Source organism: Nematostella vectensis, chromosome 6 (genome assembly GCF_932526225.1).
Source record: "Nematostella vectensis chromosome 6, jaNemVect1.1, whole genome shotgun sequence".
NCBI classification, from domain to species: domain Eukaryota; kingdom Metazoa; phylum Cnidaria; class Anthozoa; order Actiniaria; family Edwardsiidae; genus Nematostella; species Nematostella vectensis.
The window spans coordinates 16,430,539-16,444,370 of record NC_064039.1 but is presented as its reverse complement, the minus strand read 5'-3'; the positions used below and the strand labels follow the sequence as shown (position 1 = coordinate 16,444,370).

Below are 13,832 nucleotides of genomic sequence, written 5' to 3'. Positions count from 1 at the left end.
ATGGGCATCTTCTGGTCGTACGCAACATCGATAGAGCTGAACCAAGAAACAGGGTCTACACGGACGAGCTAAGAAGTGAGAAGGAGATGGAAGTATCTCAGGCATGTACTCAGGATACCGCGACAACACCATTGCGCAACTGCACTTACATGGCAGCCCGGCGGAAAAAGAAAAGTAGGAAGACCTAAGACAACTTGGAGGCGATCGGTGGAAAAGGAGGGAACAGAAGCAGGATGGAACTCTTGGGAAGAGGCAAGGGTGGTAGCTCGTGATTGGTCCAAATGGAGGAAAAGTATTAAGGCCTTATGCGCAACTGAGCGCGAAGAGGATAGGTGAGGTGAGGTGAACATCAGTCTACAGATTCTTAATACAATCTTATTGACACATCCATATTTTATTATTTATCCATTATACCTTTAATACACATAGGCGGCACGTGACTGCAATCTAAATCTAAACGTGCAACAAAATCTACAGCAGCAATCATAAGCTTATCGGTGTGGCATTGATTAGTTACAACATCATAAAACAATAGCAAGTAAAGAACAAGGTGTAAAATAACAAAACGTGAACTTTTGTGAAAAATAAAAATGTGCACTTTAGACTAGTTGTCGTAAATTGTTTACATCATTACATGCTTAGCGGGAATATTAAATATAGCTCACGGGGTCAATCAAACAACGGAAAAAAACTGAACAAAATCAGTGAAAATAAATGTCAGATGAAATTGAATATCATAAAGAAGAAAAGAAAAAAATGTGCATGGAGGAGATGTGAAAAACCCAAGCTATGTCAGGGATTTGAGTGAAATTAGTTGAATAAATAATTTTACGGTTTCGATGCAAAATCAAGTGAAAAAATATATTGTGAAAAGATTAAAAAATTTGAAACAAAATGATAAATTAATAATGATAAAAGTTAGGGTTGTGAGATAAGGCTGTGAAATTAAAATAACTAGGCGTGACTAGAACTGCATAAATTGAGCGTGATTTAAAAAACGTGACTTGGACTACGTGATTGTGAGGGATTTAAATAGCGTTATTGTGCGGGGGAAGAGGATTAAATAAAAGTGGAAGGAAATGAAAATGTGAGGTTAGGGTTAGTGCTAGTGCTAGGGAATAAAAGGAATAAAGCAGGAATGAAAGGAATGAATGAAAATGTGATTTGTTATGGGTTCTGTTGTCATGTGCCGTTACCTTAACCTTTACTTGCATTTGTTTTAAGTTTGGCAAGCTGCTTTTTTCGGTTTATGTCGTGACTAGAGGGTTATCTAAGAGCAATTTCGGCTTTTCTTGCACGCCTTGAGGCACGAGTTTCGCCGTATTTCGTAACGCTTCTTGGAGATCCTGACCTTCTTCAGCCAGAAGTCAGAATCCATGATGAGATCCTTCACTGCCTGCATGGAGTTTTTGTCAAAAGCATCCTGTGAAGAAAAAAAGAAGAAATTTATAACCGGCCCAATCCCTCGCGATATTTCTACCATTTCAGATATCAGACGTGGCCTGGTAGTGGAAGTGTTCCCTGAGATTTTTTTTTTTTTTTTTTTTGGCTGAGCCAGCGAGTCAGAGCTGCACAAGTTCTACTGCGTCTTTGGTCTCAAGAGAATGTTTTGGGAGTAATTGTAAATGTATTGGTGCAGTTAATTTGTCTGTTCGTTCAAAGATAGCATAGATTTGTAAAGCAAAGTTATAGTGAGTGAGATAGTAAAGCAAAGTTATAGTGAGTGGGTGTATTTTATGGTATTGTAATGTAGCCTGTACACAGGCCACCGTAATACCTAGGTCCGTATACAGGCTAATTGTAATGTTGTGTTGCGCTCGTCTGTGACTAATAAAATGTAATAACTGATATCCTAGAATTCAAATAGAAATGAGCTCCCGTGTTTACCTGCATGCGTTTGCTGCATTTCCTCTTCTCTTCATCCTCGTCGTCCATGTTGAACTCACCATGAGTGACCACATCTTCGGCAAGCTCGCGCGCAAACTTGTCCATCTTCTCGAAGCGAAGGGTGCGTTGGGAGTACTTCTCGATCATCCTCTTGGCGTACTTGCATCGGCGGGGGTAGTCGCGCAAGAACAATTTCTTCTGCTGTGCACGGGTGATCACTATCTTGTCTAGCTCCTGTTTCTACAAGATACCGAAGACGATATATAAGATACCAAAGACAATGTATAAGATACCGAAGACAATATACAGTCGTTAACAAAAATGTTGTCTTAATCCGAGAAATACATATATTTATTATATACATACTGAGAAATACTCACTGGAAATATATTCAGTAAATTTTCGTTCGTTTACTGGTCTTAGCAAATCAGAGGCGCGAAACGATGTTTTATCACCGTAAAGAAAAGTCGTTCGCGGTTCTGATTGGACGAACGATATTTTTCACTGCACTTGAATGGCTTCAATCCCAACGCTGTTAAAAATTTATCTAATATCACAGTCTCGTGCGTGACATTAGCGAGACAGGTTCATTTTAATGTAAGTTTCTGTCCGTCTTCAACCGAACCGTCGAACAAAACAAACCTCGGAGCCTCTGCAGCCAAGTCTAATAAAATGTTATGTAATTAGCTTATTATAAACTTCTCAGTATGTATAAATAAACAAAATACAGCATGGAAAGTGCTTTGCACAGTTTTTATTTACTCGTTGTTTTGTATAAAAAAAAACTCGTTCATTTTTTGATACTGCACAACTCGTGAATAAAAACCGAACGCGCGCACTTTCCATTTAGTATTCTTTATGTATTGTACCCTTTTTTTAGCTGTCAAAATATATGGAAAGACAAAAGGTATCTATATGTATTTCTCATTGGGTCAACATTTTTGTTAACGACTCTAGATACCGAAGACAATATATAGACAATATATAAGATACCGAAGACAATATATAAGCAATTTGAATTTGATTGGCGTCCGTACTAACTATCTTTTGAGTCATAGACAGTGAGAAGCGAAAAAGCGGCGACAGGAGCGGTTATTTATTACTGAGAATGATCAAAATCCTTTCACGCCTCGTTGATTATCTTTTGACTGATAGAAAAAAGTCTAATTGTTAAGTATAACACTTCCTTTTTCCTTCGAGATGACCCTTTCGTCCTCGTGAACATTTGATAGATATTGAATGACTCCACTGAGGGCCACTGAGTCTACTGAGTTTTAGAGGTAGACCAGTTTTGACATGCCTTTCTGGATTGCATATCAGGATATCCCCAGCCCACAAACGCACTTATGTATTTGTACCACAATGCAAAGAAGCCAACCTTGATGTAATACTTCGCAAAACTAACCTTGATGAAATACTTCGCCTTCTTTCCCCTCATACCAGAAGCTCTCGAGAGTCGCATGGCGTCCTTGTAATCAAGACCGATATCCTTCATGTCCCTCATGACGTCCACAGGCCTCCTATTTGCCAGGTCGTATCCTCGGCCCACCTCAATGCCGCACACGTCACAGCCCAAGTGTGGTCGCCTGCTGAATGTCGGGCTATCAGGATCCTCGTCACCATCTTCCTCGAATGACATTTCTCCATCAGAAACCACCATGTCTGGATCCACTGTAGAAAAGATTACATTGGTGAGAAAATGAGGGTATACAAGGGGAGATGTGTACCGTAATGGGGGGATACTAGGGGAGAGAGGGTGTGTACCGTAATGGGGGGATACAAGGGGAGAGAGGTTGTCTACCGTAATGGGGGGATACAAGAGGAGAGAGGGTGTGTACTGAAATAGGGAATACAAGAGGAAAAAGGGTGTGTACCGTACTGTAGGATACGAGGGGAAAGAGGGTGTGTACCGTATTAGGAGATACAAGAAGGAGAGGGTGTGTACCTTAATATGAGAATACAAGGGGAGAAAGGGTGTGTACCGTAGGGGAGAACGGGTGTGTACCGTACTAGGGAATACAAGGGGAGAAAGGGTGTGTACCGTGCTATGGGGATACAAGGGAAGAGAGGGTGGGAACCGTACTGTGGGATACGAGGGGAGAAAGGGTGTGTACCGTAATAGGGAATACAAGGGGAGAAAGGGTGGGTACCGTACTTTGGGATACAAGGGGAGAAAGGGTGGGTACCGTACTGTGGGATACGAGGGGAGAAAGGGTGTGTACCGTACTGTGGGGATACAAGGGGAGAAAGGGTGGGTACCGTACTGTGGGATACAAGGGGAGAAAGGGTGGGTACCGTACTGTGGGATACGAGGGGAGAAAGGGTGTGTACCGTACTAGGGAATACAAGGGGAGAAAGGGTGTGTACCGTACTAGAAAATACAAACGGAGAGAGGGTGTGTACCGTTATAGGGAATACAGGGGGAGAAAGGGTGGGTACCGTACTGTGGGATACGAGGGGAGAGCGGGTGTGTACCGTACTAGGGAATACAAGGGGAGAAAGGGTGGGTACCGTACTGTGGGATACAAGGGGAGAAAGGGTGGGTACCGTACTGTGGGATACGAGGGGAGAAAGGGTGTGTACCGTACTAGGGAATACAAGGGGAGAAAGGGTGTGTACCGTACTAGAAAATACAAACGGAGAGAGGGTGTGTACCGTTATAGGGAATACAGGGGGAGAAAGGGTGGGTAGCGTACTGTGGGATACGAGGGGAGAAAGGGTGGGTACCGTACTAGGGAATACAAGGGGAGAGCGGGTGTGTACCGTACTAGGGAATACAAGGAGAGAAAGGGTGTGTACCGTACTATGGGGATACAAGGGGAGAGAGGGTGTGTACCGTAATAGGGGATAAAAGGGGAGAGAGGGTTTGTACCGTAATAGGGGATACAAGGGGAGAGAGGGTGTGTACCGTAATAGGGAATACAAGGGGAGAAAGGGTGTGTACCGTACTAGAAAATACAAACGGAGAGAGGGTGTGTACCGTTATAGGGAATACAGGGGGAAGAAGAATGTGAACCGTACTAGGGGATACAAGGGAAGAAAGGATGGGTACAGTACTAGGGAATACAAGGGGAGAGAGGGTGTGTACCGTAATGGGGGGATACAAGGGGAGAGAGGGTGTGTACTGTAATAGGGAATACAAGGGGAGAAAGGGTGTGTACCGTACTAGGGAATACAAGGGGAGAAAGGGTGTGTACCGTACTAGAAAATACAAACGGAGAGAGGGTGTGTACCGTTATAGGGAATACAGGGGGAGAAAGGGTGGGTACCGAACTGTGGGATACGAGGGGAGAGCGGGTGTGTACCGTACTAGGGAATACAAGGGGAGAAAGGGTGGGTACCGTACTGTGGGATACAAGGGGAGAAAGGGTGGGTACCGTACTGTGGGATACGAGGGGAGAAAGGGTGTGTACCGTACTAGGGAATACAAGGGGAGAAAGGGTGTGTACCGTACTAGAAAATACAAACGGAGAGAGGGTGTGTACCGTTATAGGGAATACAGGGGGAGAAAGGGTGGGTAGCGTACTGTGGGATACGAGGGGAGAAAGGGTGGGTACCGTACTAGGGAATACAAGGGGAGAGCGGGTGTGTACCGTACTAGGGAATACAAGGAGAGAAAGGGTGTGTACAGTACTATGGGGATACAAGGGGAGAGAGGGTGTGTACCGTAATAGGGGATAAAAGGGGAGAGAGGGTTTGTACCGTAATAGGGGATACAAGGGGAGAGAGGGTGTGTACCGTAATAGGGAATACAAGGGGAGAAAGGGTGTGTACCGTACTAGAAAATACAAACGGAGAGAGGGTGTGTACCGTTATAGGGAATACAGGGGGAAGAAGAATGTGAACCGTACTAGGGGATACAAGGGAAGAAAGGATGGGTACAGTACTAGGGAATACAAGGGGAGAGAGGGTGTGTACCGTAATGGGGGGATACAAGGGGAGAGAGGGTGTGTACTGTAATAGGGAATAGAGGGGAGAAAGGGTGTGTACCGTACTAGAGAATACAAGGGGAGAGAGGGTGGGTACCGTACTGTGGGGATACAAGGGGAGAAAGGGTGTGTACCGTAATAGGGAATGCAAGGGGAGAAAGGGTGGGTACCGTACTGTGGGATACAAGGGGAGAAAGGGTGGGTACCGTACTGTGGGATACGAGGGGGGAAAGGGTGGGTACCGTACTGTGGGATACGAGGGGGGAAAGGGTGGGTACCGTACTGTGGGATACGAGGGGAGAAAGGGTGGGTACCGTACTAGGAAATACAAGAGGAGAGCGGGTGTGTACCGTACTAGGGAATACAAGGGGAGAAAGGGTGTGTACCGTATTGGGGAATACAAGGGGAGAAAGGGTGGGTACCGTAATAGGGAATACAAGGGGAGAAAGGGTGTGTACCGTACTAGGGAATACATGGGGAGAGAGGGTGTGTACCGTAATAGGGGATACAAGGGGAGAGAGGGTGGGTACCGTACTATGGGGATACAAGGGGAGAGAGGGTGTGTACCGTACTAGGGAATACAAGGGGAGAGAGGGTGTGTACCGTACTATGGGGATACAAGGGGAGAGAGGGTGTGTACCGTAATAGGGAATACAAGGGGAGAGAGGACGTGTGTACCGTACTATGGGGATACTAGGAGAGAGAGGGTGTGTACCGTAATAGGGAATACAAGGGGAGAGAGGGTGTGTACCGTACTAGAGAATACAAGGGGAGAATGGGTGGGTACCGTAATAGGAAATACAAGGGGAGAAAGGGTGGGTACCGTACTGTGGGATATGAGGGGAGAAAGGGTGTGTACCGTACTATTGGGATACAAGGGGAGAGAGGGTGTGTACCGTAATTAGGAATACAAGAGGAGAGAGGGTGTGTACCGTACTAGAGAATACAAGGGGAGAGAGGACGTGTGTACCGTACTATGGGGATACAAGGAGAGAGAGGGTGTGTACCGTAATAGGGAATACAAGAGGAGAGAGGGTGTGTACCGTACTAGAGAATACAAGTGGAGAGAGGGTGTGTACCGTACTATGGGGATACAAGGGGAGAGAGGGTGTGTACCGTAATGGGGGGGAAACAAGGGGAGAGAGGTTGTCTACCGTAATGGGGGGATACAAGGGGAGAGAGGGTGTGTACTGAAATAGGGGATACACGAGAGTGGCCACAGTGTCCTTTAATAGAAAGAGATACTTAGCGATCGCGACGACAACGAGGACAAGGCCCGAAAAGACTTCTAAAAGAAATTTACCAGCTTCGCTTTAATAATATAGGTATCAGGGATCCAGGATACCAACACACACACGCTCGAAAGGGCACGCAGGCATTTCTTGTTGACATCGTGTCGTGCTCAGGACAAATTTTCGTGCTTTCTTTCGTCCTTTTCCCGTCTTGACGCCGACAAAGATGATCGTCCTGATGGATCTAAATCACCCTCTAGTCAGTTCTGTCTCTAACCCATTCAGCTAGCGTTACTTACTTTTGTCGCAAAACTTGCCGCTCCATCCATTGATGCACTGACACATGATACCGCCAGGCCCCTCACAGCAAATGCCATCGTGTAAACATGGGTTGCTTGAGCAGTCATTCGTAACTAGGGGAATCAATTACGGCCATCAATAGACTGGGTGTTATCACCTTACCTTACCTATTACCTTGTTATATCACTGTTAAAAGACTATATCGCTCATTCCTGTGCATTCAAATAAGAAAATGATCAAAAACGAGGTTATTCTCTGACTATATTTCTCGAAATGTGTTTTTATCTTTTGATTTCCAAAAGAAACCTCTAATGTTTTTGGAGGTAGTATGCCAGTAAGTGAGAAAGCCACTCAACATAGGCCTAAACTACTTTTCTTAATCTCAATATTCTTCTTGATCTGAATTAAAACTTCGAGCATTTACATACCATCCTCACAGAGATCTCCTGTAAACCCAGGCGGGCAAGCGCATTCCCAGGAGCTTGAATTTGCGGTGACAATACACGTTCCACCATTTTCACACAAGTCTGGGACACACTGGTCAGTTCCTACAAAATGCAAAAAAACGAACATTCCAGTACAGTAGTTTGCCAAAGGGACTTCTACTTTCGCGAGGTTTTGTGTTGAAAATGTTTTTCATAAATAAAGAGAAAATTCGTTAATTTAGATGTGGTTGGCCACTTAAACGCTGAACGTAACAGTGCTCAACACAATGTTTCCCTGCTCACTGTATAGGTGTTAACTGACATACTCACTGTGGTCGCAGTCCTTCCCCGTGTATCCTGGAGCACACTGGCACTGGTACCCATTCACCTTGTCAACACAAGTGGCGCCAAAGTGACATGGAAAGGAAGCACAATCATCGATGTCTGGAAAAGCAGGCAACACAAAGCCAATGTCAAGATAATGGGACGTTTGCCCGAGACCGTTGCCAAAAAAAAGCGAGGCTCCGAGAACCCTACTTGAGTCTCGGAGTTTTAAACGCGATCTCAGGCTCACTCCCGAATTTTTGTTATACACGATCTGTTTTATGTTTGTTACCATGCTAAGCGTTCCCCTTGCTTTTTTATTGACTAGCAATAATCTATTGTAACTCTACTTATTCTTTTGTCAACTGATGTTTATGATATACCTCGCGCAAGTTATCCGAAAACAAGCTCGAAAAAAAGATGTCGGACTCGGTCGTTAACAGATCGGAAAAGCTTGGGCTTGATTTACGAAATTTGACTGGTCTCGAACTCGTATTCTGAAACACCGGTCTCGGCGCGTCAGGCAAGTCACGGATTTACCCATCGATACCCCTATATATCAAACCAAAGAGTTCTTTGATGCGGAGCATTGGCTCACCGCCGCTTACATCTATAACTTTACTAACGCTGAACTAAAAAATTCTGTCCCGATACAGCATTAAAAAGGACACAGTTGGAACCACACAACTGCCCCCGATCTTTTTTTAATTTCGAGCACGCTTTTATTCAGTTTCACTTACCAACAGAACAGTCCCTCCCTCCGTATCCAGGAGGACATTTGCATTTGTACTGTCCTTTATTGGAGGAGCACGTTGCACCATTACGGCAAGGGTTGGAGGAGCAGGGGTTCGCTCCAACTGAAACGAGATTATTAAGGGTTGCGTGATGCATATCACACACTTTTGTGGCATTTCTCTTCTTTTATTAGAAGCGCAGAGAGCTATACAGCAAATTCCCAATGCAGATTGATACAAATTACCGGTATTCACAATATGTTACAGCTATTTCTAGTTCTGATTTCAAAGGAATTTCAAGAAGTCCGTGATACGGAACATTGCGTGACGAATCAGCTGTATGCCAAATCTTTGCAAAGAACTATTGTTAAATTATTTTGGTTCTCATACTTCATACTACAACATGCCTCTCGATGTCATTTGCAAACAATCTAAAGATAGACGTACCGTTGTCGGGGCATGTTTCGCTTGAGTCGGGCAGCAGGCAGGTGAAGCCGTTGACTTGATCAACACATGTCGCTCCTTTCTTCCTACAAGGATTGCTGGCGCATTCATTAATTTCTGTAGCAAAACATTATTTGTCAGATACACTCTTTCATTTGACTGTCCGCTATGAAACTGAAACTACGCATAGAAAGGAAGCCCGGGTGTAGTTTCTTACCTTCCTCACAACGCTTTCCTTTGAAACCCGCCGGGCAGAGACACATGGAGAATTTTCGCCCCTGACAACATTCACCGCCATTCTCGCAAGGGAACTTTACACAATCAACTGCATAGAAAATAAAATGTGTTAAAGCTTACTGATAAGGAACATCTTTGGAAAAACAAACATAGCTCACTTTTTGAGTTCTTGCGGTTCTTCTTCTTATTATACTTCTTATTTTTAGGATTTTTCTTCTTCTTTGAGTAGTTCTTCTTCTTTCCGTAGTCCTTCTTCTTTGAGTAGTTCTTTTTCTTTCCGTAGTTCTTTTTGGGTTTTAGTGGTTTGCCATTACCACTCCCGCTGCCGCTACCCTTGTTCTTTTTCTTCGCGTAATTCTTTTCGGGATTTATGGGTTTATCACCGCTGCCTGATCCTCCGCTGCCGCTACCCTTGTCCTTCTTCTTCGCGTAATTCTTCTCGGGTTTATCACCCTTTTCCTTCTCCTTCGCGTCGTTCTTCTTGGGTTTATCACCCTTGTCCTTCTCCTTCGCGTCGTTCTTCTCGGGTTTGGTGGTTTTATCACCGCTGCCTGATCCTCCGCTGCCGCTACCCTTGTCCTTCTTCTTCGCGTCGTTCTTCTCGGGTTTGGTGGTTTTATCACCGCTGCCTGATCCTCCGCTGCCGCTACCCTTGTCCTTCTTCTTCGCGTCGTTCTTCTCGGGTTTGGTGGTTTTATCACCGCTGCCAGAATTATCACTGCTACCCTTTTCCTTGCTGTAATTCTTCTTCTTTTTGTCTTTTTTCACTTCTTTGGAAGCACTTTCCGAATCATCGGACTTATCGCCTGACGATCGCTTTGATCTCTCTTCCGATACTGTCTCCAGGTCTCGAAGCTCGCGATAAGGATCTTCTTCTCCAAATGTCTCGGTTACAATCACAGCTTCATTGCTGCGCCTGGTGACTTTAGGCGTTTTTCTGGCAAGGGCTGCGAGATAATAAGTTAATAGAAGTTCATCCGAAACGCATTTGAATAGTAGTGTTCTCATTGTACTGAAAAAAGTTAGGAAAAATGAGTCCTGGTAGAGGCTTTATAGAGAAGCCCAAATTAATATAGGGAGAGTGGGAGAGGAAAGCCACCGCCACGTCAGAGAATACAACAACAAAAAAGTTGACAAACTTACACAAAAAACAGAAATGAGAGAAATAGAAATACATGCTATTATAAATCCTATAAAAAAGAGAAATGCTTATATAGGAAGCAATGATTCGCGCGAGACAGAACCTCTATAGCTTATGTAGAGAGCAAAGATTCGCGCGAGACAGAACCTCTTTAACTTATGTAGAGAGCAATGATTCGCGCGAGACAGAACCTCTTAGCTTATGTAGAGAGCAATGATTCGCGAGAAACGGAAACTCTTAGCTTATGTAGAGAGCAATGATTCGCGAGAGACGAAACTTCTTTAGCTTATGTAGAAGCAATGATTCGCGCGGGACAGAACCTCTTTAGCTTATGTAGAGAGCAATGATTCGCGCGGGACAGAACCTCTTTAACCTATGTAGAGAGCAATAATTCGCGCGAGACAGAACCTTTTTAGCTTATGTAGAAGCAATGATTCGCGAGAGACGGAACCTCTTTAGCTTATGTAGAGAGCAATGATTCGCGCGGGACAGAACCTTTTTAGCTTATGTAGAAGCAATGATTCGCGAGGGACAGAACCTCTTTAGCTTATGTAGAGAGCAATGATTCGCGCGAGACAGAACCTTTTTAGCTCATATAGAGAGCAATGATTCGCGCGAGACAGAACCTTTTTAGCTTATGTAGAGAGCAATGATTCGCAAGAGACGGAACCTCTTTATCCTATGTAGAAGAAATGATTCGCGCGAGACAGAACCTCTTTATCTCATGTAGAGAACAATGATTCTAGCGAGACGGAACCTTTTTAGCTTATGTAGAGAGCAATCATTCGCGCGAGACAGAACCTCTAAAGCTTATGTAGAGAGCAGAACCTCAGCTCTACACCTTACCTGAGAATGTGAACAGTGATAGGACAAAAAGAACCGATATTACAGAAATCCTCATTTTTGAGCCTGTAAATAGAAACAAACGTAAGGAATAGACTTAAACGGATATAAAACAAGCGATCAAATATTCCGGACTTGAAATCTACTACAGCGGAAAAAATATATCCAGAAATGGAAACATTATTTTCTAGTTTAAAAAAAATTTCACATTAAGCGCCATTTTCATAAAAGCTAAGGATATAGAAAATCTCGTGCAAATGCTTGTCTTTTTCCGGCAATTATCCAAAAATATAGAAATCCTTTTATTTCTATTAAAAGTCATTGTTAAAGGTCTGATTCCATTGGGTTTTAGTATTTGCTTGGTTATGTTTTTGGTAAAGCGAGGTATTGCATTTGCGCACTGAGAGATCCAGCTCCTAACGACACGTCATCTTAACAAAGTCTCGATAGCTTCTTTTAGGAATTTTTCCATTTGCAGTTCCATGGGAGTATTTAATTTACTTTACTTACAGTTTCTTGTCTGCGACAATCACTGGACAATATATATATTTTTTTAATTAGAAACAGTTATACTTTACCGTTAAGTTGAAGGGAAGATATTTTTTGAAAAACTTTAAAGGTAAACGAGCCCAACAATTTTCTTGATATTTTATAATAACTTTTTTCATGCTCTTTCATGCTCCTAAAAGAAGTATCAAACAGATTGTATTGTATACATACCGAGTATATATATCCAGAGTGTTATCCCTGTTATCACACCTCAGCTTACAGGGTGGAAACTGACGACAAAACCGTGTCTCTCCCGACACACAGAGAAACACTTTACGCCATGTGTCATTCAATTGGGAATCAATCAAGCTATGAAGAGCACCACTTGAAATGATGAGCTATGATGAACTCACATGGTAACTATGGGCCGTGGTATCTTTTTTAAAGGGATTTTGTCCTAAAGAGATGAATCTAGTCTGCCCATGTAGTTTTCTTGGGTCAAAGTGCCCTCTAATGGTGATTTCTTGAGTGAATGGAGAACTCCCAAAGCAGCCCATGCCGCAGAATCTAGTTTTTTACAGGATAAAATAAAGAGTCAGATAGAAAATAATGGACAAAGGAAAAAGGAAGAACCTTTTTTGAAATGCCTATAAAAGTATTTTTCAAGCATTCCATAAAAGGGCATCACACAGCTATGTTCCCAAAAATATATCTAGCTGTTTGGAAGGATTTATGAAGTGCGTAACAACGTTTTTATAAAATGAAAATATCTCCATGGAATTAAACACAAAAGTCCTTGAAATCAGAGAATTAATAGTTGCTCATCAATTATAAGAGACTGTTACCCAGTGATAATCTGAAATTTCTAGAAGAAATGAGAGCAAGGTTTATTCATTATTAATGAAATTTGTAAGATGTAACAAAAAGTCACGTTTTTATTAAAATCATTGAATATTACTAGTTATCTATTCCGAAGAAATTCGAGAAGAATACGAGATAGTTGGAGGATATAAATTGAAATGATGGTAGTCTCGATGTTAAAAGCGAAGCATAATCATCATGAATTAATGAGAAAAAGACAAAAAAAGATGCGCAGCAGAGCCCGGGTCAGATATTAGATAGGTCGGTCTCTTAGTTCTAGTTAGAGGTGGAACGTGTTATAGGGTCTAACATTTTTTTACTTTTCCCCTTTTTCATTGGTCTTTACCAAGAAAACATTTTTCTCAACCCCCAGCTGTAAGAGCCACGGCTGAGACTTCATGGCCTTTTTATGGCTGATCTAGACAGCACGATTTGGTCGTATGCGACCCTGTCTACGGCATGTCTTTCATCTTCAATCATCGGAGCGGAGTCGTAGTTTGATTTTTTTTGTAGAGGTGAAGAGGGCAAGTCGCATATCGTGTTGTCTAATTCAGCGTTTACCTTGACTATTTAAAAAATATTATTTCCGCAAATTTTCAAAGTGAAAAAAGTATATGCAGGCCGAATGGGAAAATCAAATAATCAAAAGATCCCCCTAATTAGCTAGAGCAGGCTTAAACAAGATGAACCGACTTGTCTTACATAGGTATATTCATTCTAAACTTACATAATTTGTAAATAGCTAAAAATCGCCTATTGTAGATATTACGCATAATGCTATAATTTTGACTAAACGAAATGAAAATGATCTCATTAGTGATGAAATCCACCAAATATGCAAAGTGGCATGAACAAATCTACAACCATTACTACAGTACCCACTTTGCGCTTTTACTACACGGGCGCATTGCACTGATTTGTAAATATAAATGCACTACATTACCAAGGAAGGATGAAAGTTCATATATGCTGAAATATTTCAAGGT

General features: G+C 42.8%; 1 protein-coding gene across 6 annotated transcripts; it reads right to left on the bottom strand.

The window, feature by feature from the left end:
• Positions 1-378: 378 nt before the first annotated feature.
• LOC5513301 lies at positions 379-12,342 on the bottom strand. Of its 6 annotated transcripts, XM_048729078.1 has the most exons (14): positions 12,217-12,342; positions 11,500-11,562; positions 10,161-10,459; positions 10,085-10,124; positions 9,671-9,964; positions 9,493-9,600; positions 9,279-9,392; positions 8,838-8,954; positions 8,104-8,217; positions 7,777-7,896; positions 7,348-7,461; positions 3,293-3,558; positions 1,888-2,127; positions 379-1,423 (listed from the first exon to the last, which is right to left on the bottom strand). In XM_048729078.1, exons 2-14 carry the CDS (start codon positions 11,552-11,554, stop codon positions 1,271-1,273), a joined length of 2,034 nt encoding a protein of 677 aa, XP_048585035.1. In that variant the 5' UTR covers positions 11,555-11,562; positions 12,217-12,342; the 3' UTR covers positions 379-1,270. The 6 variants fall into 6 exon arrangements, with proteins under 6 accessions (XP_048585035.1, XP_048585033.1, XP_048585034.1 ...); XM_048729076.1 differs by having other exon boundaries at positions 9,671-9,935; positions 10,020-10,459; XM_048729077.1 differs by having other exon boundaries at positions 10,085-10,459.
• Positions 12,343-13,832: the final 1,490 nt, after the last annotated feature.